The 26,626-nt window shown below is 43.3% G+C and overlaps 1 protein-coding gene across 2 annotated transcripts in view; it reads right to left on the reverse strand.

Moving 5' to 3' along the window:
* BABAM2 (BRISC and BRCA1 A complex member 2) overlaps positions 1 to 26,626 on the reverse strand; it is an 896,806-nt gene that overhangs the window by 263,449 nt on the left and 606,731 nt on the right. For both annotated transcript variants that reach the window (XM_053712651.1, XM_053712652.1), the window contains exon 9: positions 941 to 1,011. In XM_053712651.1, the coding sequence (XP_053568626.1) occupies positions 941 to 1,011 (71 nt within the window). The remainder of the gene's footprint in view (positions 1 to 940; positions 1,012 to 26,626) is intronic.

A 26,626-nucleotide genomic window follows, 5' to 3' on the forward strand; every position in this document is an offset into this window, starting at 1 on the left:
CAGCAAGCCAAGCTTATTTTGATGGGCTGTGGTTTCAAAGAGCAAATCCAGCTATTTATTTTGCAAACAAAAAGCATTAATGAGCAATTTCTCATACAGCAGCTTGTATATGTCATGAAGGAACACATTCAGCGAAAAACTATTTTACAGTGAACTGTCCCTTTAACAGCTCACAGCAAAAGGAGACTAGGAACGTGGAGTCCACCAGGATTTTCAAAGGGTGTACAACTTAATTATATGTTGTGCCAACACAATGACGGTGTTAAATGCTTTAAGATAATTTCTTTTAAATGCCGAGATTTTACCAGTGTAATTCATACTTGCTGATATATAAAATGTTTTACTTAAAAGTCTTGTTATATCAATATTGATGCTTGGAAAAGTTATAATTAAAAGGACATGAATCCCCCCAAAAAATATTTCAAGATTCAGATAGAGCATACCAAATTAAACAACTTTCCAATTTACTTCTATTATGTATTTTGCTTAGTTCTCGTGGTATCCTTTGTTGAAAAGCATACCTAGATAGACTCAGGAGCTGGGAACTAGCTGCTGATTGGTGGCTGCACATATATGCCTCTTGTGATTGGCTTACAAATGTGTTCAGTTAGCTCCCGGTAGTGCACTGCTGCTACTTTAATAAAAGAGAATGAAGCAAAATTGATAAAAGAAGTAAATTGGAGAGTTGTATAAAACTGCAAGTTCTATCTGAATCACGAAAGAACAATTTTGTGTTTCATGTCCCTTTAACTAATGTTTGCTGTATAGGTAAAGTAGTCATTGCTAAATCTAGCTGCTATATTAGAATCACACGTATATTACACAGAACTGTAAAAAGGATTATAATGCTGGATATCTCTTCTTCATGGTACAGCAACTTAATAGCTAAATAAAAATGATATAAAAAATCTTATAGAAATACACTAAAGATTGTACTTACGTTCCGAAGTAACTGAGGAATGCAGCAATGTATTCTCTTCTCTTGTGGTACCCCTGGATCACATATTGCACCTACAAATGTGTACACAAAAAAAGTATAGGTGGTTATTTTTAGGATTTGGCACAATGTTCATTCACGGCACAATATTTTTATATTAATATAACAAATACATTTTAAAAATGCATATAGAGATCAAAGATTCAAGAACAATCAGAAACAGCAAAAAAACCAAAATGTATGTTTACCTGATAAATGTATTTCTTTCCGGATATGGTGAGTCCACGGCTTGAGTAATTACTGTTGGGAATATCACTCCTGGCCAGCAGGGGGAGGCAAAGAGAACCACAGTTAAACTGCTAAGTATCACTCCCTTACCCACAACCCCCAGTCATTCGGCAGAAGGGAAATGGAGAAAAAGGAGTAACATAAGGTGTAGAGGTGCCTGAGGTTATAGTAAAAAAAAAAACTGTCTTAAAATAAAGGGTTGGGCCGTGGACTCACCATATCCGGAAATAAATACATTTATCAGATAAGCATACATTTTGTTTTTCTTTCCTAAGATATGGTGAGTCCATGGCTTGAGTAATTACTGTTGGGAACCAATACCCAAGCTAGAGGACACGGATAAATAGGGAGGGACAAGACAGACAGTCCTAAACAGAAGGCACCACAACTTGAAGAACCTTTCTCCCAAAAGAAGCCTCAGCCGAGGCAAAAATGTCAAATTTGGAAGATTTGGAAAAAGTATGTAGAGAAGACCAAGTTGCAGCCTTGCAAATTTGTTCCACAGAAGCTTAATTTTTTAAAGCCCAAGAAGAGGAAACAGCTCTTGTGTAATGAGCCGTAATTCTCTCAGGAGGCTGCTGTCCAGCAGTCGCATAAGCCAAACAAATTATACTTTTTAACCAAAAAGAAAGAGTAGTAGCAGTAGCTTTCTGACCTTTACGTTTCCCAGAGAAAAAGACAAAGAGGGCAGAGGACTGGCGAAAATCCTTAGTCGCCTGTAAGTAGACTTTAAGAGCACGTACAACATCCATATTGTATAACAAACGTTCTTTGGAAGAAGGAGGATTAGGACACAGAAAGGGAACAACAATTTCCTGATTGATATCGGAATGAAAAATAAGATAAGGGGAATCACACTGCAGAGCTATTCCGAGACTCTTTGAGCAGAAGAGATAGCAACAAGAAACAAAACCTTCCAAGATAACAACTTAATGTCTATGTAATGCAACGGCTCAAACGGAGCCAGCTGTAAAACATTAAGAACAAGGTTAAGGCTTCAAGGAGGAACAACAGACTTAAAGACAGGCTTGACAAAAAGGTTGCACATCTGGCACATCCGCCAAACGTTTATGTAGTAAAACTGATAAAGCAGAAATCTGACCCTTCAGGTTACTGTCTGACAATCCCTTTTCCAGGCCTTCCTGAAGAAAAGATAAAATTCTAGGAATTCTAATTCTACTCCAAGAGTAGCCCTTGGATTCACACCAATAAAGATATTTACGCCATATCTTATGGTAAATATTTCTAGTAACAGGCTTGCGAGCCTGAATCATGGTCTTAATGACTGACTCCCACGCTTAGTCAGAATTAAGCGTTCATTCTCCAAGCAGTCAGCTTCAGAGAAACGAGATTTGGATGAAGGAAGGGACCCTGAATCAAGAGGTCCTTCCTCAGAGGTAGTCTCCAAGGTGGGAGAGATGACACTGACGCCCTCTCCTGTTTGATACAAACAATGACTCGTGGAAGTAGAGCAAACGGAGGAAACGGGTATGCCAACCTGAAAACCCAAGGAACTGCCAGAGCAGCTATCAGAACGGCCTGCGGATCTCTTGACCTTGAACCGTACCTTGGAAGCTTGGCGTTCTGAAGGGACACCATCAGATCCTACTCCGGCACCCCCCATTTGAGGACTAAGCTGGAAAACATCTCCTAGGGGAGTTCCCACTCCCCGGGATGAAAAGTCTGTCTGCTCAGAAAATCCACTTCCCAGTTGTCTACTCCTTAAAATCTGGATGGCAGAGAGACAGCAATTGTGGGTCTCTGCCCACTGAAGAATCCGAGTAACCTCCTTCATGGCTAAGGAACTCTGAGTTCCTCCCTGGTGATCGATGTAAGCCACAGAGGTTATGTTGTCTGACTGGAACCTTATAAACTGGGCTGAGGACAACTGAGGCCAAGCCAATAGAGCATTGTAAATTGCCCTTAACTCCAAGATGTTGATGGAAAGAGCAGACTTCTCCCGAGTCCAAAGGCCCTGAGTTTTTAACGAGTTCCAGACTGCTCCCCAGCCCAGCAGGATGGCATCCGTGGTCACGATCACCCAGGAAGGTCTCTGAAAGCATGTTCCCTGAGACAGATGTTCCTGAGGAATCCACCACGGGAGAGAGTCCCTTGAAGACTGATCTAACTCTATTCTCTGAGATAGATCTGCATGGTCACCATTCCATTATCTGAGCATGCACAACTCGAGAGCTCTCAAATGGAATCAAGCAAAAGGAATGATGTCCATGGAAGCCACCATCAGACCGATTACCTCCATATATTGACCCACTGAAGTAAAAGCAGTAGCCTGAAGCGAGAGGCAAGAGGAAATGATTTTGTTTTTCCTGACCTATGTCAGAAAAATCTTCATCAATAGAGAATCTATTATAGTCCCTAAGAACACTACTCTTGTAGCAGGGGAAAGGGAGCTTTTTTCAAGATTCACATTCCATCTGTGGGATTGAAGAAAAGACAATATCTCTGTGTGAGATGTTGCTTGTTGAAAAGATGGCGCCTGAACCAATATGTCGTCCAGGAAGGGTGCCACAGCAATTCCATGAGAACGAATCACTGCCAAAAGAGTCCCCAGAACCTTTGAAAAAATTCTGGGAGCCATGGCTAGACCAAATGGAAGGGCCACGAAATGGAAATGATTGTCCAGAAAGGCAAATCTCAGGAATCTGTGATGGTCCCTGTGAATAGGAACATGAAGATACGCATCCTTTAGGTCTATGGTTGTCATGAACTGACCCTCTTGTACTAAAGGAAGAATGGAGCTCCATAGTCTCCATCTTGAAGGATGGAACTTTGAGAAACTTGTTTAGACACTTCAAGTCTAGAATGGGACGGAAAGTTCCCTCTTTTTTGGGAACCACAAATAGGTTGGAGTAGAACCCAAGAACCTGTTCCTGCACTGGAACTATCACTCCCAGGGAGGAAAGATGTTGTATACATTTCAAGAACGCCTCTCTCTTTATCTGGTCTGCAGATAATCTTGATAGATAAAATCTGAGTCTCTGGCAGAAAAAGTCTTGAATTCCAATTTGTAATCCTGGGATACTATGTCCACAGTCCAGGTATCTGGGACATCTCGTATCCAGGCTTGAGAGAACTGAGAAATTCTGCCCCTGCACCTGATCCGATCCCGGATCGTGGGCAAACCCTTCATGCTGATTTGGAATCAGTTGCAGGTTTCTTTAATTGTTTCCCATTTTTCCAAGACTGATTGGGTTTCCAAGAAGACTTGGATTGTTCCTGCTTGAAATAAGAAGGGGAAGGCTTTCCTTTGAAGTTACGAATCGAACAAAAATTACTCTGACGTCCTTTAGGCCTATTCTTAAGACCCTTTTCCACCGTAATATCAAAGATAATTTCTGCCAAACCGGGTCCAAACAAGGTTTTGCCCTTGTAAGGAATCGCCAGAAGCTTGACTTTAGAGGGAACGTCCGCAGACCAGGATTTCAACAATAATGCCCTTCTGGCTAGGACAGCAAAACTAGAAGTTTTAGCTCCTAGTATAACAACCTGTAAAATGGCATCTGCAATAAAGGAATTGGCCAATTTAAGAGCTTTAATCCTATCTTGATTTTCATCCAAGGAAGTCTCTACTTGAAGAGAATCAGACAAGGCGTTGAACCAATAAGATGCTGCACTAGTCACGGTGGCAATACACACCGCAGGTTGCCATTGGAGACCTTGATAAACATAAATCTATTTCAAATAAGCCTCCAACTTCTTGTCCATCGTATACTTAAAAGAGCAGCTATCCTCAATAGGAATAGTGGTTCTCTTAGCCTGAGCTACTATTAGACTACCTATCAGTGTGGTGCATATTGTACACTATTACTGTGGTATTATTTGAAGCCAATATTCTGCCATCTACAACGATTGCTCGAGTGCACTAAAGAAGAAGACCTAAAGTGCACCTTAGCTGACGCCAGGAGATTGCTTTCTTCCTTCAACCAAATACACATAGTGTATTAAGACTGACATCAGCGATCTGTCAGCGGAGTTAGCCCATACACGTGACGTCAGAGTCATATGCAACACCCGGAAGTGTTTTATTGCATCGACCACGCTAAGTACACGCCAGGACGGAGGAACAACAGACCCCCTATACTGTGAGCCGGAATTTCGGCTAGGAACCACCAGCACGGCAGACAGGATTATACCAACTCCACAAGAACCGCAGGAGCGGATGAAGCACCAACCATCAGGGCTTAATTCCTGCCTATATCTATATGAGAGCGGATCCATTCGTGTTCAAGCATGAACATTTTCTTTCCACTCAACTCCTCTCTCTAGACGTAGAAAGAGCGGTTAAAGGTACTGTGTATAACACTATCAGGCAATTGCCTTATTACTTATAAGCCCACTAGCCAATGTGGTTTTGCGTTTTAACTCTTGGACGTCCAGAGTATGTTTTTATAACACGTTTTAAATACATTTTTTTATCTGTTCAATAAATATATGTTTTTATTGTATATTATATAAGTTTATTCTTGAGTCTATTGTCCCTGCATTCTCACTATTGTAATCAGCTTTTTTTCGAGCTCATCTCTAGTGTTTACGCTTTTATCATCTATAATAGACCGGTATATTTCTTATTTTTCAAGTAGATCACTTGTTAATTTCACACACTTGAAAGTGGATGATTTTATTATTTACAATTTTTAGAAATCTGCCCCTCCTGATTTTTTAGGACATTTTTCCTACACTTAAAATCCATTCACATTCTTCCCTAGCTTTTTAGTGCCAGTACTAAACCATTTTCTTGAGATCTTTGTTTGGGGGAACCTCCAGTACTAGGCCCCAGGGAAGCCATAGGGCCTACTCTTGTCCTTTCTGTGTACTCTTAGCCAGAGTGGAAATGGCCCCTTCCACTTTGGATACAGTATACCAAGGGTCTTTAATGGAGTCCTCGACAGGAAACATTTTCCTCAAAATGCGAGACTGAGAAAAAGACACCCCTGGTTTCTCCCATTCCTGTGAGATTATCTCCCTAGCACGGTCCGGCACAGGAAAAACCTCCGAAGTGGAAGGTTCATCAAAGAAACTATTACATTTACTAGATTTCTTAGGAGTGAAAACGACAGTGGTATCCGAGTCATCTAAAGTAGCTAAAAACCTCCTTTAACAATACACAAAGGTGCTCAAACTTAAATCTGAAGGATACCACCTCAGTCTCAGAAGAAGGAATTATACTGTCCGAATCTGAGATTTCACCCTCAGAAAGTCCCGATGTAGCTTCCTCATCAGACGTATGAGAAAGGGCAACTTGGGAAGCAGAACTGAGGACAGGCACCTAACTTTCTGAATTTCTAGATTTTCTCTTGCGTTTTCCCTGTAATCTGGGAATGGCAGCTAATGCCGCAGATACAGCTGAAGATACCTGGGCAGCAATTTCTGCTTTTAAATAAACTCCACTAGGAGTTATAGAGGAACCGCTGAGCACTGCATATGACACCATTGAGGCTTGGAACGTAGCAGGAGAAAGCTGAGGTATTATTTTAACAATCATCCTGAGAGACATTAGGTTAAAAAAATTACCTTTATTTTGCAAGGTTTTCTTGACATGAAGAACAAAATTTCATAGGAGCAGCAATTTGTGCATCTAAACATAAGCATGAATTCATGAGAGCAGGCTCTTGCTCCATATCAGACATGTTGTGAAACAGTAAATAAACGTGTACAGATAAGTTTCAGAGATAAGCTAAAAAAAAAATAATTTTTTTTTTTTATCCCAAATTAGGATTGATCCCCAGCTAAAATTATGTGAGAAAAGTTAACAAAAAACATTTAATAAGCATCAAATAAACTTCTAAAATACCCCTCAGGCAACCCCACACCTCAATTATTGAGGTGCCTTACCGCTACCAATTAAGACCGGATCACCCAGAAATGGAGAAAAAACTACTTTTTCTTCAGAAATGTTGCGAAGTAAAGCCGGTCATGTGACCACAACTGCCGTTAATTTGTCTGACTTTCAAATTACTGCTGCGACACAGAGAGGAACTAAAAATAGCTTCCTGCAACCAGAAATAAAAAATTATGCTTACCTGATATTTTTCTTTTCTTCAGATGGAAAGAGTCCACAGCTGCATTCATTACTTTTGGGAATTCAGAACCTGGCCACCAGGATAAGGTAAAGACACCCCAGCCAAAGGCTTAAATACTCCTCCCACTTCCCTCATCCCCCAGTCATTCTGCCGAGGAACAAAGAACAGTAAAATAAATATCAGGGTAAAAATGTGCCAGAAGAACAAAAATAACAGAAACCCCATAGAAAAAATATGGGCGGAGAACTGTGGACTCTTTCCATCTGAAGAAAAGAAAATGATCAGGTAAGCATAATTTAAGTTTTTCTTCATAAATGGAAAGAGTCCACAGTTGCATTAATTGCTTTTGGGAAAACAATACCCAAGCTATAGAGGACACTGAATGCAAAAACGGGAGGGTATAAGAGTCGGCCAATTCTGAGGGCACCAAGCCTGAAAACCCCTACCCAACAAAATCCCGCTTCGTCCAAAGCCGAGAACAACTTTGAAAAAAAGGAAAAAGCCCAAGGACACTGACCCACAGGTAGACCACAAGCCTTGCTAAAGACCGCAGGAACTAGACTTGACTGAATCAACAGCCTCCAAGAGACACCGTCGCCCAGCAGTCGGTCTTCAAACAACACACCCCTTACTCAAGAAAGGGAACAAACTACCGTATTCTTCCACAAAGAAGAAAAGACACGGAGAAAATATGATTGTACTTGTAAAGTGTGGCAAATCCCTCTTAAGGGACTCAAGGCGCTGCTAATTTTATCAACCTCGAAAGGAGGAAAGGCTGAGTAGACCTCGCCGGGGATCGAAACCCTCAGTTTGCTACAGTGCAGAGTAGCCACAGTGCATTAGTATGCTGAGCTAGCTGTCCAGCTAGCATAAGGAGCTCCAGAAAAACAGAATTTATGTTTACCTGATAAATTTCTTTCTCCAACGGTGTGTCCGGTCCACGGCGTCATCCTTACTTGTGGGATATTCTCCTCCCCAACAGGAAATGGCAAAGAGCCCAGCAAAGCTGGTCACATGATCCCTCCTAGGCTCCGCCTACCCCAGTCATTCGACCGACGTTAAGGAGGAATAATAGCATAGGAGAAACCATATGGTACCGTGGTGACTGTAGTTAAAGAAAATAAATTATCAGACCTGATTAAAAAACCAGGGCGGGCCGTGGACCGGACACACCGTTGGAGAAAGAAATTTATCAGGTAAACATAAATTCTGTTTTCTCCAACATAGGTGTGTCCGGTCCACGGCGTCATCCTTACTTGTGGGAACCAATACCAAAGCTTTAGGACACGGATGAAGGGAGGGAGCAAATCAGGTCACCTAAATGGAAGGCACCACGGCTTGCAAAACCTTTCTCCCAAAAATAGCCTCAGAAGAAGCAAAAGTATCAAACTTGTAAAATTTGGTAAAAGTGTGCAGTGAAGACCAAGTCGCTGCCCTACATATCTGATCAACAGAAGCCTCGTTCTTGAAGGCCCATGTGGAAGCCACAGCCCTAGTGGAATGAGCCGTGATTCTTTCGGGAGGCTGCCGTCCGGCAGTCTCGTAAGCCAATCTGATGATGCTTTTAATCCAAAAAGAGAGAGAGGTAGAAGTTGCTTTTTGACCTCTCCTTTTACCTGAATAAACAACAAACAGGGAAGATGTTTGTCTAAAATCCTTTGTAGCATCTAAATAGAATTTTAGAGCGCGAACAACATCCAAATTGTGCAACAAGCGTTCCTTCTTTGAAACTGGTTTCGGACACAGAGAAGGTACGATAATCTCCTGGTTAATGTTTTTGTTAGAAACAACTTTTGGAAGAAAACCAGGTTTAGTACGTAAAACCACCTTATCTGCATGGAACACCAGATAAGGAGGAGAACACTGCAGAGCAGATAATTCTGAAACTCTTCTAGCAGAAGAAATTGCAACTAAAAACAAAACTTTCCAAGATAATAACTTAATATCAACGGAATGAAAGAACTAGATTGAGACTCCAAGGAGGAGTCAAAGGTTTGTAAACAGGCTTGATTCTAACCAGAGCCTGAACAAAGGCTTGAACATCTGGCACAGCTGCCAGTTTTTTTGTGAAGTAACACCGACAAGGCAGAAATCTGTCCCTTCAGGGAACTTGCCGATAATCCTTTTTCCAATCCTTCTTGAAGGAAGGATAGAATCCTAGGAATCTTAACCTTGTCCCAAGGGAATCCTTTAGATTCACACCAACAGATATATTTTTTCCAAATTTTGTGGTAAATCTTTCTAGTTACAGGCTTTCTGGCCTGAACAAGAGTATCGATAACAGAATCTGAGAAACCTCGCTTCGATAAAATCAAGCGTTCAATCTCCAAGCAGTCAGCTGGAGTGAAACCAGATTCGGATGTTCGAACGGACCCTGAACAAGAAGGTCTCGTCTCAAAGGTAGCTTCCAAGGTGGAGCCGATGACATATTCACCAGATCTGCATACCAAGTCCTGCGTGGCCACGCAGGAGCAATCAAGATCACCGACGCCCTCTCCTGATTGATCCTGGCTACCAGCCTGGGGATGAGAGGAAACGGCGGGAACACATAAGCTAGTTTGAAGGTCCAAGGTGCTACTAGTGCATCCACTAGAGCCGCCTTGGGATCCCTGGATCTGGACCCGTAGCAAGGAACTTTGAAGTTCTGACGAGAGGCCATCAGATCCATGTCTGGAATGCCCCAAAGTTGAGTGACTTGGGCAAAGATTTCCGGATGGAGTTCCCACTCCCCCGGATGGAATGTCTGACGACTCAGAAAATCCGCTTCCCAATTTTCCACTCCCGGGATGTGGATAGCAGACAGGTGGCAGGAGTGAGACTCCGCCCATAGAATAATCTTGGTCACTTCTTCCATCGCTAGGGAACTCCTTGTTCCCCCCTGATGGTTGATGTACGCAACAGTCGTCATGTTGTCTGATTGAAACCGTATGAACTTGGTCCTCGCTAGCTGAGGCCAAGCCTTGAGAGCATTGAATATCGCTCTCAGTTCCAGAATATTTATCGGTAGAAGAGATTCTTCCCGAGACCAAAGACCCTGAGCTTTCAGGGATCCCCAGACCGCGCCCCAGCCCATCAGACTGGCGTCGGTCGTGACAATGACCCACTCTGGTCTGTGGAATGTCATCCCTCGTGACAGGTTGTCCAGGGACAGCCACCAACGGAGTGAGTCTCTGGTCCTCTGATTTACTTGTATCTTTGGAGACAAGTCTGTATAGTCCCCATTCCACTGACTGAGCATGCACAGTTGTAATGGTCTTAGATGAATGCGCGCAAAAGGAACTATGTCCATTGTCGCTACCATCAACCCGATCACTTCCATGCACTGAGCTACGGAAGGAAGAGGAACGGAATGAAGTATTCGACAAGAGTCCAGAAGCTTTGTCTTTCTGGCCTCTGTTAGAAAAATCCTCATTTCTGAGGAGTCTATAATTGTTCCCAAGAAGGGAACCCTTGTTGACGGGGATAGAGAACTCTTTTCCACGTTCACTTTCCAGCCGTGCGATCTGAGAAAGGCCAGGACGATGTCCGTGTGAGCCTTTGCTCGAGGGAGGGGCGACGCTTGAATCAGAATGTCGTCCAGGTAAGGTACAACTGCAATGCCCCTTGGTCTTAGCACAGCTAGAAGGGACCCTAGTACCTTTGTGAAAATCCTTGGAGCAGTGGCTAATCCGAAAGGAAGCGCCACGAACTGGTAATGTTTGTCCAGGAATGCAAACCTTAGGAACCGATGATGTTCCTTGTGGATAGGAATATGTAGATACGCATCCTTTAAATCCACCGTGGTCATGAATTGACCTTCCTGGATGGAAGGAAGGATAGTTCGAATGGTTTCCATCTTGAAAGATGGGACCTTGAGAAATTTGTTTAAGATCTTGAGATCTAGGATTGGTCTGAACGTTCCCTCTTTTTTGGGAACTATGAACAGATTGGAGTAGAACCCCATCCCTTGTTCTCTCAATGGAACAGGATGAATCACTCCCATTTTTAACAGGTCTTCTACACAATGTAAGAACGCCTGTCTTTTTATGTGGTCTGAAGACAACTGAGACCTGTGGAACCTTCCCCTTGGGGGAAGTCCCTTGAATTCCAGAAGATAACCCTGGGAGACTATTTCTAGCGCCCAAGGATCCAGAACATCTCTTGCCCAAGCCTGAGCGAAGAGAGAGAGTCTGCCCCCCACCAGATCCGGTCCCGGATCGGGGGCCGATATTTCATGCTGTCTTGGTAGCAGTGGCAGGTTTCTTTGCCTGCTTTCCCTTGTTCCAGCCTTGCATTGGTCTCCAAGCTGGCTTGGCCTGAGAAGTATTACCCTCTTGCTTAGAGGACGTAGCACCTTGGGCTGGTCCGTTTTTACGAAAGGGACGAAAATTAGGTCTATTTTTTGCCTTGAAAGGCCGATCCTGAGGAAGGGCATGGCCCTTACCCCCAGTGATATCAGAGATAATCTCTTTCAAGTCAGGACCAAACAGCGTTTTCCCCTTGAAAGGAATGTTTAGTAGCTTGTTCTTGGAAGACGCATCAGCCGACCAAGATTTCAACCAAAGCGCTCTGCGCGCCACAATAGCAAACCCAGAATTCTTAGCCGCTAACTTAGCCAATTGCAAAGAGGCGTCTAGAGTGAAAGAATTAGCCAATTTGAGAGCATTGACTCTGTCCATAATCTCCTCATAAGGAGGAGAGTCACTATCGAGCACCTTAATCAGTTCATCAAACCAGAAATATGCGGCTGTAGTGACAGGGACAATGCATGAAATGGGTTGTAGAAGGTAACCCTGCTGAACAAACATCTTTTTAAGCAAACCTTCTAATTTTTTATCCATAGGATCTTTGAAAGCACAACTATCCTCTATGGGAATAGTGGTGCGTTTGTTTAAAGTAGAAACCGCTCCCTCGACCTTGGGGACTGACTGCCATAAGTCCTTTCTGGGGTCGACCATAGGAAACAATTTTTTAAATATGGGGGGAGGGACGAAAGGAATACCGGGCCTTTCCCATTCTTTATTAACAATGTCCGCCACCCGCTTGGGTATAGGAAAAGCTTCTGGGAGCCCCGGCACCTCTAGGAACTTGTCCATTTTACATAGTTTCTCTGGGATGACCAAATTTTCACAATCATCCAGAGTGGATAATACCTCCTTAAGCAAAATGCGGAGATGTTCCAATTTAAATTTAAAAGTAATCACATCAGATTCAGCCTGCTGAGAAATGTTCCCTAAATCAGTAATTTCTCCCTCAGACAAAACCTCCCTGGCTCCCTCAGATTGGGTTAGGGGCCCTTCAGAGATATTAATATCAGCGTCGTCATGCTCTTCAGTAACTAAAACAGAGCATCCACGCTTACGCTGACAAGGGTTCATTTTGGCTAAAATGTTTTTGACAGAATTATCCATTACAGCCGTTAATTGTTGCATAGTAAGGAGTATTGGCGCGCTAGATGTACTAGGGGCCTCCTGAGTGGGCAAGACTCGTGTAGACGAAGGAGGGAATGATGCAGTACCATGCTTACTCCCCTCACTTGAGGAATCATCTTGGGCATCATTGTCATTATCACATAAATCACATTTATTTAAATGAATAGGAATTCTGGCTTCCCCACATTCAGAACACAGTCTATCTGGTAGTTTAGACATGTTAAACAGGCATAAACTTGATAAGAAAGTACAAAAAACGTTTTGAAATAAAACCGTTACTGTCACTTTAAATTTTAAACTGAACACACTTTATTACTGCAATTGCGAAAAAACATGAAGGAATTGTTCAAAATTCACCAAACTTTCACCACAGTGTCTTAAAGCCTTGAAAATATTGCACACCAATTTTGGAAGCTTTAACCCTTAAAATAACGGAACCGGAGCCGTTTTAAGCTTTAACCCCTTTACAGTCCCTGGTATCTGCTTTGCTGAGACCCAACCAAACCCAAGGGGAATACGATACCAAATGATGCCTTCAGAAGTCTTTTATCAGTATCAGAGCTCCTCTCACATGCGACTGCATGCCATGCCTCTCAAAAACAAGTGCGCAACACCGGCGCGAAAATGAGACTCTGCCTATGCTTTGGGAAAGCCCCTAAAGAATAAGGTGTCTAAAACAGTGCCTGCCGATATAATTATATCAAAATACCCAGAATAAATGATTCCTCAAGGCTAAATAAGTGTTAATATCAATCGATTTAGCCCAAAAAATGTCTACAGTCTAAATAAGCCCTTGTGAAGCCCTTATTTACAATCGTAATAAACATGGCTTACCGGATCCCATAGGGAAAATGACAGCTTCCAGCATTACATCGTCTTGTTAGAATGTGTCATACCTCAAGCAGCAAAGGACTGCAAACTGTTCCCCCAACTGAAGTTAATGCTCTCAACAGTCCTGTGTGGAACAGCCATGGATTTTAGTTACGGTTGCTAAAATCATTTTCCTCATACAAACAGAATTCTTCATCTCTTTTCTGTTTCTGAGTAAATAGTACGTACCAGCACTATTTGAAAATAACAAACTCTTGATTGAATAATGAAAAACTACAGTTAAACACTAAAAAACTCTAAGCCATCTCCGTGGAGATGTTGCCTGTACAACGGCAAAGAGAATGACTGGGGTAGGCGGAGCCTAGGAGGGATCATGTGACCAGCTTTGCTGGGCTCTTTGCCATTTCCTGTTGGGGAGGAGAATATCCCACAAGTAAGGATGACGCCGTGGACCGGACACACCTATGTTGGAGAAAAAAAAACATAAAAAGGGCACAAACACAGAGAAACCAGGTCAGGCTAACAGAGACCCAACCAGTCTCATAGAAACAAGGGAAGGCAGCCCAGACCCCAGAAATACAGAAACCACAGGATAAGGCCGGGAGTCTGAAACAGAGAGAGGATCTTCCTCTAACACAGTGCAACCGCACTCTAGAAAGCAACTGAGACAAAAGGTCCCCAAGTCACAAAAAGGTAGCTCAGAATACCAAAATATTCAGAAACGGAACCTCGTGCAGCAAGCTCAGATAGGTCTGACGAACAACACCTGAAGCAAAAACACTGCACGCTGCAGTCATCTAAAAATTTGCAGGGCAAGTAGAAAGCAGCTGAAGATAGGATCCTTCAGATTGCTAAGTATCCACTAACCAGCAGATAATGTCACAGGCAATCTAAGAGCTGCCAGTCCTTCCCACAAATCTTGATGGAGAAAGGAGAAACCTCAAAGAGGCTTACCATACCTCGAATGCTCCAAGGACGAAATAGCAGAGCAACAGATCACAGATGCTGCTCCACAACCGGACCAGCCCAAGCGACAGACATGTTCGATAGACAGGGGGGACAGAAAGACCCCAACCACAAGCCCCCCGGGAATGGAAAGAAAAAGGGGGGACTCGCTCACCCCAACAGAGCTTGGTTGCCAACCCAATCCGCTCCTCCAAAATAAGGCACTCCCAAGGAGAACCCCCTAGGACCTGCAACAGAGAAAAGTGCAATAGATCCGTAGGAAGACCCGTCACAACTCTCCTAGACAGTCTCTATGTAGAGAGATCAATTTCCAACAGGTGGAACAGCCACAGATTAGCAGATGCTGCCGCTACAGAAATAAGCCACTTGATCCAACCTCCTACACACAGGGCTGGACAATGCTAATAAGCTCATAAGGAAGACAAAAACATCCCCTCAAAAGGGAAGGGCAAAGATAAGAACAGTGTACGTGTCCACAAGACATGAAGCCATAGTATGATCAAAACACGGACCAAATGAAAAAAATCATCCAGACACCACTGCTGACCCAACAGAGAAAAAACTCCCCACGAAAAGAAGCACACTCCGTCCGAAGGACAAATCAGGCTTTAAAGTTTATAACCAGTACCCGAAGGTGGATGTGAACTCTGGCCTTCCTGCTTGCAAGCCCAATGAGCTAGCCCCTATGTCGCAACATAGGGTCCCTGAAAAAACTGGGTTGTTTCCAAACCAGTCCACAGGATCATAAGCCTCCAGACATCCAAGAAGGATCCAAGACAAGAACCCTGGACCCAGAATAGTCCTAGAACGAACAACACCCCCAGGGAACACAAGATACCCCCTTCTGAAGCCATCAGACCTTACAGGGAAAGATAACAGGGAACCCGGAAAACGGGTACAGGACTCACTCGTAATTCCCAGCCAAAAGGGAAGAGAACACCCTTGGTCGGAGGACAACACCCCCCCTCAACAAGGCGCTAGGCCGCAACAAAAACACGCAATTACTCTAGAGCCCAAAGGCCCCAAGGGCAACACAAGGGAAATGAGAACGAGAACAGAGTCACCTGAGAGAGTAGAAAAGAAAGGCTAGTCTCCATAATCCTTTCAGATTAACGTTCCAGAAGACCACACCCAGGGGAGAAGAATGCAAAGCATCCCAAACCCAGGCAGAAAAACATCCCCTAGGCAGAAGTTTGGAAAAGGAGACAACACCTCCTATCGCCCCTGATATGGAGACGACTACTCCAGAAGGAAGACAGAGCCTCATGGCCTTCACTTCCTAATTAAGCGGCCAAAACCGCTAGAAAAGTCCAGAAAGTCTCGACCCAAAGGAAGAGAACCTCTAAAAGGAACAAGTCCTAAAAGGACACTTACAAAGAGACCATGAAAAGCAAAACCGTAAGAGCAGCGGTATGAAGGACCAAAATCCTCCAAGCCTCCAACCCACAATGGGAAGGAGCACTCAAGTTCCTAGAAAAATCGGAAACTACTGAGCATGACACCGTGTATCTTAATGGAGTCGCGGCCCACTAGATTGAAAAGTGAATGAGGACTGAAACAATCACCCATGCCCCTAAGAAACCACAGATCATCAAGTCCTCTCAGGATGCTAGTTGAAGCTTGCAAAATAACAAGTAAACAACACATCATATTGTGATCACTAGGCGCCCTCACCAAAACAGCCGGACATAAAAAGGCACAACGTGTCTGAACTAGGCCTCAAAGACAGAAAGGATTTGTACCCAGTCAGGACCAGCCTAAACCCAAGGGCCCCAGCACTGTCAAGGTCACATAGAGTTTCCCCCGAGATGGAGGGATAAAGAACAGTCAGACAGAACATAGGACTAGTACGTCCTCACTCTAGTAAAAGTAAACAGTGCGACCACAAAATCGCGAGTATCAATTCCAGAGAAGAAAGTTCCCAAAGGAAACATCACAAAACTGGAAAAGTATACACAGATAACAAAGAATATAAGAAGACTACTTCATCCCCTTATGTCTATGCAAGCAAGCCAGTCGAAGATTAAGACTGAGAATCCCCAGACCCATGAAGAGTGGGATCCTCCCGCAATGCCAAAACGCCTCCGTAGAACACGAAGGAGCCCAGTCTATAACGAAAAGGCACAACATACCTCCGCCGGGACAAAAGAAAACATCGGCCCCGAAGGTTGACCCCCTAAGGCCTCAGGGGCAGTCGTTCCCCCGGAGGGCTGAACTGGACCAGGCGATCCCACGCCTGACAAGCCCCGGTTAACGGAACACGGACAATAGGTGCAGATGTGCAAGCGCCAAAGATATGGCCATGCGGAAGCGTGTCGTACCCTCCGGTGGGAACAGGCCACACTCCATAGAATGATAAGTAGCGTTTGGGTTACCTGCATGCGTAGTAAGAGTTGGTGGTAGGGAACTCGGCTCGTGGGAAATAGAGGCGGGTGGCTCAGTTCCCAAGGAACAGAGCACTCTAAAAATGGCATTCGGAACATAACTGATGGGCATGTATCACCCGGGCCAATTCATATTCTTCGCAAGAAGTAGAGTCTGAATCAGAGACATCCATCTCCAAGAATCCTCCATAACTGGGACACTGCCGCCTCCAGAGAACCAGACACCAGCGGACCAGGATTTCTCTGTCGCCACACGGTCAGGAAAACGGAAATGGGTCACAAGGTAAACCGCGCAGTCCATGCAAAAGCGCACCCGACCGAAAAGGCCGCGTCACTAGACATAGGCCGTTATGTTCCAAAATAGCCATGAGCCGAAGCAACACTACACAGTAGCAGACAGAATCACATAACAGACATGATTATAACCCCCCCTGCTCAATAACCCCACTCAGGAGATATTAACCCTTGATTCTGAGATACAAAAAGGAGCCTCTCTGAGACCCTATGTTAAAGTTATCCCCGAAAGGTTGTAGCCCCTCTCGGATAAACAGTTGTAATTACAATACATTCATGATGAAAGTAAAATAAAACGATCTTACCGGAATCTACGCCATGGAACAAGAACACGGCCCTTTAAGGTTGTAGCCCCTCTCGGATAAACAGTTGTAATTACAATACATCCATGATGAAAGTAAAATGAAACGATCTTACCGGAATCTACGCCATGGAACAAGAACACGGCCCTTTAAGTGTGACAGATAGTAGCGTCACTTCTGCCATGGACTCGAGAGAAAAAAGCAGGCAGTGAAACTCGTCAACGCTGATTGCTTATGGAGCTGTTAATATGAGTGAGGATGGTTTCACAGAAAGACTCTCCCTGCATCTCCGGACTCTTACTTTCATCCAGGCTCTCACTGAGAGGCTAACAGGAATACTTAAAACTCCAGTCCCATGCCGAAGAGTACTACCCTCCATAAGAGACTATAGAAAACTTCTGACACTTCTCTGCCAACCTCCTGGGACGAAAGGCAAAGAATGACTGGGGGATTAGGGAAGTGGGAGGAGTATTTAAGCCTTTGGCTGGGGTGTCTTTGCCTCCTCCTGGTGGCCAGGTTCTGAATTCCCAAAAGTAATAAATGCAGCTGTGGACTCTTTCCATTTATGAAGAAAAAACGTTTTTTCAAACCTGACAGTTTAAAATGTTGCATCGGTTTATTTTAAAGCAAAGGGGAAATAAATAAGCTGCTGAAATAGAAAATTCAGCCTTACTTTCAGTTTAAACTTGATTGTTTTATCAAGTAAATATGTGTCAGAAAATAAAGCCTAATAAAAACATGTTACCCTTTCTTTTTAAGAGAGTTTAAATGTTAGTCTCATGCTACAGATCCTGCTTCATGCCCCAGTGTAACCCATACAAAAGGATTATCTATGTCCCAATAAAAAAGCAGTGTCTTTTAATTTAAGTGCATGGTCTCCCCCCAACTGGAAGAAAAAGCACTTACCTGCTCCACTGTCAGGCATGTAGACAGTTACAAGGTATGAGAAGACACAGTTCCTCACAGAGACCTTTGAAAAAGAAAGAGTAGCCAACTCTGGTTTTCTAAACTAGGGCAGCAATTATTACATTTAAATTTCTGCCTGTTTCTAAACCACTACAGTCAGCCTCTTAACACATGCTTTTTATTTGCTTTTCACAACAGGAGACTGCTAGTTCATGTGGGCCATATAGATAACATTGTGTTCACGCCCGAGGAGTTATTTAAGATTTAGCACAACACAGTAATAAATGCTTAGTCAATAGATAATAAATAAAAAGTCATGTGATCAGGGGGCTGTCAGAAGATGCTTAGATACAAGGTACAAGGTTATATCCATTTGGGGCAATCAGCGATCCGGTGTTTCAGGTGAAGGTAAGTATTTGTAAAATCTGGTGCAATGTAAACTTTCATGAATGAAAGTGCCCCTGTTTTTAATAGTGTTTTTAAAAACCGGGCACTGATTCATGAAAGTTGACATTCACTAACTGTGTTGGTTATGCGAAACTAGGGATTGGGTAACAAAGGGATTATCTATCTTTTAAAACAATACAAATTCTATTGTAGACCGTCCGTTTGTTCTCACTACATCTAAATTATGTAGGTTCCTTTCTTCAGAAATTTGTGGATTAGGACAAAAAAAAAGGAACTATAATTTCCTGACTGTTGTTATCAGAAGAAACCACCTTTAGTAAAAAGACAAAGTTAAACCTTAACTTGATGAAAAAACAGGAGACTAGCAAGAAAAAGCAGATAATTTAGAAACTTTTCTGGCAGAAGATATTGCTAAAAGAAGCAATACCTTCAAAGATCAAAGCTGAACGTCCAAACTATGCATAGACTCAAAAGGAGAGATTGACTAAACTCTTAAAACCAAAATAAGGCTTCAAGGAGGAGAAACTTGTTTAATCACTAGTTTTATTCTAACTAAAGCTAGAACAAAACTCTGAAAGTTAGAACATTTGGCAATTGTCTTATGGTATAGGACACAGAGCACTGAAATCTGACCTTTTAAAGAGGGAGCAGGTAAACTCTTATCTAAGCCCTCTTGTAAACATTGAAGAATTCTAGGAATTCTGAAGGAATGCCAGTTGAAACTTTTTTCTTTAACACAAGGAAAGAAAATCCTCTCCAAGTCCTGTGATAGATTTTACGTGTAACAGTTTAACTCTCTTGAATCTGGGTTTCAACTACAGATTTACAAAAGCATCATCTTTTTTTTTAAATTAGGCATTCACACTCCAAGCCTTCACGTTAAGAGACTTAAGATCTTGATGACAGGACCTTAAGACAGTAGGTTGTGTCATAAAGTAAGAGACCATGGAGGTCAACTTGACCTACACCAGATCCACAAACCAAGTTATACATGGCAAAGCTAGAACAATCATAATTACTGATTAGAGCTCCTGTTTGAAACACAAAAGAAGAATAGAAAGCACCTTCTACTGCAGTTATAAACACAGATATCTCAAAATAGATAAAGTGAAACTGTAGTACAAGCAAAGCCCTACTCAATTTTGCTTATAGACTAGGAGTTCCCAGAGTCCCAGCTCACTGACTCCCGGTTGAGAGTTAATGACTCATTGCTCCTCCAGATAACCAGTATGAGAATTTTAGTCCATGCACCAAATATTTTATTAAAAACTCACAACAAAACAAAACATGAGGGAATATATTATATTATATCCCTCACACAGCAGATCTGCAAAGCGTTTATCAGCCGTACTGGCTGTTTCATCAGGACTGTTTGAACCTAGCTATAACTCTTGGCAGTAAAACAGTTAGAGGAATATGTAAACAAGACTTAATGACCAGGGAGCTGATAGTAAGCATCAACATACTACGCCCGGAGCCATCAGATCAATCTCTGGTAGATCCCATTGATATACAATCTGATCGAAGACATACAGATGTAAAGGCTATTCCTCTGGAGGAAAGGAATAGTGACTGCTTTCCAGTTGATCAGACCTGGGATAAGAATTGCAGAAATTGAACAGAGATTGTTCTCTGTCCAAGTCAAAATTTGTGAAAAATTGTTCGATGTTGGCGAACCGCTAGTTCCGCCTTGATAATTGATATAGACCAAGAATCCAGACGGAAACGAAAGTTCAGGTAAGAAAATAAAGTTTATTTAAAAAAGGAGAACACTTGGTAGATCTGGACTCACGCAAGGGCAGAGACAAAGTGGACTGGGTGATGGTTATATAGTGAAATGGTGTTCCATCATCACTGAGAGACAGGAAGTTGCCAGTAGTTGCAGAGTGATGATGTTAACAAGTCTGTCCATTATAGGGCATGTGGGAGTGTGTCAGAAACACTGCAAAAAAAAAAAACAGAGACAGGCCTGCACTCCAAGTTTAACAAGGAAGTGTGAGTAACCCTGACAGTTCCCCTCCCTCAACAACATCTCCCCCGCGGGGGGACAAAAGGTTTATGGAGAAAATGGGCATAATACACAGAGGAGGACAGGAGCATGAACATCAGAAGAGGAAGCCCAAGAGTGTTAACCCTTCCAGTGGACCAGGTTCTGTACTTGACCCCTGAACAGATGGGAGTCAAGGATGCTGCGTATTTCGTACTCCTCATGGTCGCCAACTGGAAGAGGATGAGTGGAAGCAGTAGTGTAACAATTGCACACTAATGGCTTAAGGAGCGATACGTGGAAAACGTTGGAGATATGCATGCTACAAGGAAGGTCGAGGGCATAGGCAACCGGGTTAACCTTATGGAGAATACGGAAAGGCCTAATGTATCTTAACCCTATAGAATAAATACCCTCTCTTCCTACATATAGCTATATATCACACATCAATAGTGTATATACTTTTCATTTTTATTTTTTATCTACACACCTCATACCACTAACATGAATCCAAATATATCCATACTGTTATTCATGATAACCCTTTTCTCACTCCAATTTGGTTCACATAATAACCGCCATAAGCACACACCTCAAACTGGAAAACAAATTATCATACATCATGGCCTGCTCTGTTGCTGTAACTTATCTGCTGAGTGCTGGTGGAGGGTTATAAAAAATAACCCTCCTACCCCCACCTCACAAAATTATAAAGTATCACATTCACTATATGGCCAATCAAAATTTATTTCCAAATTCCTATTCCTTATGTTACTTGCCCTTGCAAATGACGTAGAGTCTAACCCTGGTCCCCTAACAAATTCCATTCCTAGCCTTCCAGCTAAGAAAGGCCTCTCCTTTGTGCACTGTAATATATGCAGCTTACTACCGAAAATTGATGCACTGCAAGCTTGGTGTTTACAATACAAACCCAAAATCATTGTGATCTCTGAATAGTGGCTAACCGCAAAAATACCTGACTCTGCCATTGCAATACATGGATATTCATGCCATAGAAATGATAGAGCAAAGAGAGGAGGCGGCATTGTAATTTATGTTGACAATTCCACAAAGTTCACCGCCTTACAAAAATCTAGCTCTCCTGCCACCTTTGATTTCCTTTCTGACAAAATTGAAATCCCATGCAGTAAATCAATAATTGTTGCAGGGATCTACCGCCCACCTAGCTCCCCTGTACATTCCCTTTCTGACATAGCACATCTCCTTAGTGAAACCATAGCTCAAAACCCAAAAAGTGAAATTTTGGTTTTTGGAGATTTTAATATTGATTGGCTGAATCTAAAAAATAATAGTTGTCGCTCACTGTTTAAATCTTTGCAGCTAACACAATTAATCTCCTCCCCAACTCGCATAAACATCAAAAGCCATAATCACACCCTGCTTGACTGGATTCTCTCCACTTCTCCCAACCGAATCCAGGAGGCAGGTGTTCTCCCTAACAATTTCAGTGACCACTGCCTAGTGTACTGCGTGAGCAAAATAAAGGCAACTAAATCCTCTCCCAAGGTTAAAATCACCAGGTCCTTCAAAAAATGTAATCTTCAATCATTTCTAAATGACATTAAGAACCTCCCCTGGCACAGATTAAACCTAATCCCAGATCTAGATTCCGCAGTAGAATTCTTCCAGTCTGAACTCCTACAAGTTTGGAATATGCATGCCCCGCTGCGTAAGGTGAGAGTAAAAGGAGCACACTTAAATTGGATCACAGCTGACCTCATTCAAATGTACCAGTTTTGGGATTCATTGTGGTCAAAGTTCAAGCATACAGGCTCTATGAACGATCAATGTGTATATAGACAATGGCGAAATATATGCACTAAACAAACAAAATTGGCCAAGGCCCAATATTTCTGTGAAAATCTGAACAATAACATATCAAACCCTAGAAAGTTTTGGAAACTCATAAACAACTTACAAAATCCACCAATCCACTCCCAACCCCGCACTGTCAATGTGGACAACCAAACCCTGCAACTCCCCTTAGAAGTAGCAAATGCCTTTAATAGTTATTTTGTCGGATGCTCCACCACCCTGATTGACAAACTAATAAATGACGCGCATCCTGAAACTACAAATGTGGATCAGGCCCCACTAAATCAGCAAAGACCCAATATACAGAAGTTCAATTTTAGACCTGTACCCATCAATGTAATTAAGAAACACCTTAATAATCTAAAAATGAAAAACCAGTCTGGACCTGATCAAATCCCAGCAATGCTGTTGAAGATCAGTGCGCCGGCAATTGCTAAACCAATCACAACCCTAATTAACGAATCCTTGGTGTCTGGATACATACCCAAACTTTGGAAAACTGCAAGAGTAGTGCCTATCCATAAAAGTGGGGAGTTAACCTTGGTTTCTAATTATCGTCCCATATCTTTGCTCCCAGTATTGTCAAAAATTTTAGAAAAAACAGAATTTATGTTTACCTGATAAATTTCTTTCTCCAACGGTGTGTCCGGTCCACGGCGTCATCCTTACTTGTGGGATATTCTCTTCCCCAACAGGAAATGGCAAAGAGCCCAGCAAAGCTGGTCACATGATCCCTCCTAGGCTCCGCCTACCCCAGTCATTCGACCGACGTTAAGGAGGAATATTTGCATAGGAGAAACCATATGGTACCGTGGTGACTGTAGTTAAAGAAAATAAAATATCAGACCTGATTAAAAAAACCAGGGCGGGCCGTGGACCGGACACACCGTTGGAGAAAGAAATTTATCAGGTAAACATAAATTCTGTTTTCTCCAACATAGGTGTGTCCGGTCCACGGCGTCATCCTTACTTGTGGGAACCAATACCAAAGCTTTAGGACACGGATGAAGGGAGGGAGCAAATCAGGTCACCTAAATGGAAGGCACCACGGCTTGCAAAACCTTTCTCCCAAAAATAGCCTCAGAAGAAGCAAAAGTATCAAACTTGTAAAATTTGGTAAAAGTGTGCAGTGAAGACCAAGTCGCTGCCCTACATATCTGATCAACAGAAGCCTCGTTCTTGAAGGCCCATGTGGAAGCCACAGCCCTAGTGGAATGAGCTGTGATTCTTTCGGGAGGCTGCCGTCCGGCAGTCTCGTAAGCCAATCTGATGATGCTTTTAATCCAAAAAGAGAGAGAGGTAGAAGTTGCTTTTTGACCTCTCCTTTTACCTGAATAAACAACAAACAAGGAAGATGTTTGTCTAAAATCCTTTGTAGCATCTAAATAGAATTTTAGAGCGCGAACAACATCCAAATTGTGCAACAAACGTTCCTTCTTTGAAACTGGTTTTGGACACAGAGAAGGTACGATAATCTCCTGGTTAATGTTTTTGTTAGAAACAACTTTTGGAAGAAAACCAGGTTTAGTACGTAAAACCACCTTATCTGCATGGAACACCAGATAAGGAGGAGAACACTGCAGAGCAGATAATTCTGAGACTCTTCTAGCAGAAGAAATCGCAACTAAAAACAAAACTTTCCAAGATAATAACTTAATATCAACGGAATGTAAGGGTTCAAACGGAACCCCCTGAAGAACTGAAAGAACTAAATTGAGACTCCAAGGAGGAGTCAAAGGTTTGTAAACAGGCTTGATTCTAACCAGAGCCTGAACAAAGGCTTGAACATCTGGCACAGCTGCCAGCTTTTTGTGAAGTAATACCGACAAGGCAGAAATCTGTCCCTTCAGGGAACTTGCAGATAATCCTTTTTCCAATCCTTCTTGAAGGAAGGATAGAATCCTAGGAATCTTAACCTTGTCCCAAGGGAATCCTTTAGATTCACACCAACAGATATATTTTTTCCAAATTTTGTGGTAAATCTTTCTAGTCACAGGCTTTCTGGCCTGAACAAGAGTATCGATAACAGAATCTGAGAATCCTCGCTTCGATAAAATCAAGCGTTCAATCTCCAAGCAGTCAGCTGGAGTGAAACCAGATTCGGATGTTCGAACGGACCCTGAACAAGAAGGTCTCGTCTCAAAGGTAGCTTCCAAGGTGGAGCCGATGACATATTCACTAGATCTGCATACCAAGTCCTGCGTGGCCACGCAGGAGCTATCAAGATCACCGACGCCCTCTCCTGCTTGATCCTGGCTATCAGCCTGGGGATGAGAGGAAATGGCGGGAACACATAAGCTAGTTTGAAGGTCCAAGGTGCTACTAGTGCATCCACTAGAGCCGCCTTGGGATCCCTGGATCTGGCCCCGTAGCAAGGAACTTTGAAGTTCTGACGAGAGGCCATCAGATCCATGTCTGGAATGCCCCACAGGTGAGTGACTTGGGCAAAGATTTCCGGATGGAGTTCCCACTCCCCCGGATGCAATGTCTGCCGACTCAGAAAATCCGCTTCCCAATTTTCCACTCCTGGGATGTGGATAGCAGACAGGTGGCAGGAGTGAGACTCCGCCCAAAGAATAATTTTGGTTACTTCTTCCATCGCTAGGGAACTCCTTGTTCCCCCCTGATGGTTGATGTACGCAACAGTCGTCATGTTGTCTGATTGAAACCGTATGAACCTGGTCCTCGCAAGCTGGGGCCAGGCCTGGAGAGCATTGAATATCGCTCTCAGTTCCAGAATATTTATCGGTAGAAGAGATTCTTCCCGAGACCAAAGACCCTGAGCTTTCAGGGATCCCCAGACCGCGCCCCAGCCTATCAGACTGGCGTCGGTCGTGACAATGACCCACTCTGGTCTGTGGAACATCATCCCTTGAGACAGATTGTCCAGGGACAGCCACCAACGGAGTGAGTCTCTGGTTCTCTGATTTACTTGTATCTTCGGAGACAAGTCTGTATAGTCCCCATTCCACTGACTGAGCATGCACAGTTGTAATGGTCTTAGATGAATGCGCGCAAAAGGAACTATGTCCATCGCCGCCACCATCAACCCGATCACTTCCATGCACTGAGCTATGGAAGGAAGAGGAACGGAATGAAGTATCCGACAAGAGTCCAGAAGCTTTGTTTTTCTGGCCTCTGTTAGAAAGATCCTCATTTCTAAGGAGTCTATAATTGTTCCCAAGAAGGGAACCCTTGTTGACGGGGATAGAGAACTCTTTTCCACGTTCACTTTCCAGCCGTGAGATCTGAGAAAGGCCAGGACAATGTCCGTGTGAGCCTTTGCTTGAGGAAGGGACGACGCTTGAATCAGAATGTCGTCCAGGTAAGGTACTACTGCAATGCCCCTTGGTCTTAGCACCGCTAGAAGGGACCCTAGTACCTTTGTGAAAATCCTTGGAGCAGTGGCTAATCCGAAAGGAAGCGCCACGAACTGGTAATGTTTGTCCAGGAATGCAAACCTTAGGAACCGATGATGTTCCTTGTGGATAGGAATATGTAGATACGCATCCTTTAAATCCACCGTGGTCATGAATTGACCTTCCTGGATGGAAGGGAGGATAGTTCGAATGGTTTCCATCTTGAACGATGGGACCTTGAGAAATTTGTTTAAGATCTTGAGATCTAGGATTGGTCTGAACGTTCCCTCTTTTTTGGGAACTATGAACAGATTGGAGTAGAACCCCATCCCTTGTTCTCTTAATGGAACAGGATGAATCACTCCCATTTTTAACAGGTCTTCTACACAATGCAAGAACGCCTGTCTTTTTATGTGGTCTGAAGACAACTGCGACCTGTGGAACCTCCCCCTTGGGGGAAGTCCCTTGAATTCCAGAAGATAACCCTGGGAGACTATTTCTAGCGCCCAAGGATCCAGAACATCTCTTGCCCAAGCCTGAGCGAAGAGAGAGAGTCTGCCCCCCACCAGATCCGGTCCCGGATCGGGGGCCAATATTTCATGCTGTCTTGGTAGCAGTGGCAGGTTTCTTGGCCTGCTTTCCCTTGTTCCAGCCTTGCATTGGTCTCCAAGCTGGC

Source organism: Bombina bombina, chromosome 4, assembly GCF_027579735.1.
Source record: "Bombina bombina isolate aBomBom1 chromosome 4, aBomBom1.pri, whole genome shotgun sequence".
Classification (NCBI taxonomy): Eukaryota; Metazoa; Chordata; class Amphibia; order Anura; family Bombinatoridae; genus Bombina; species Bombina bombina.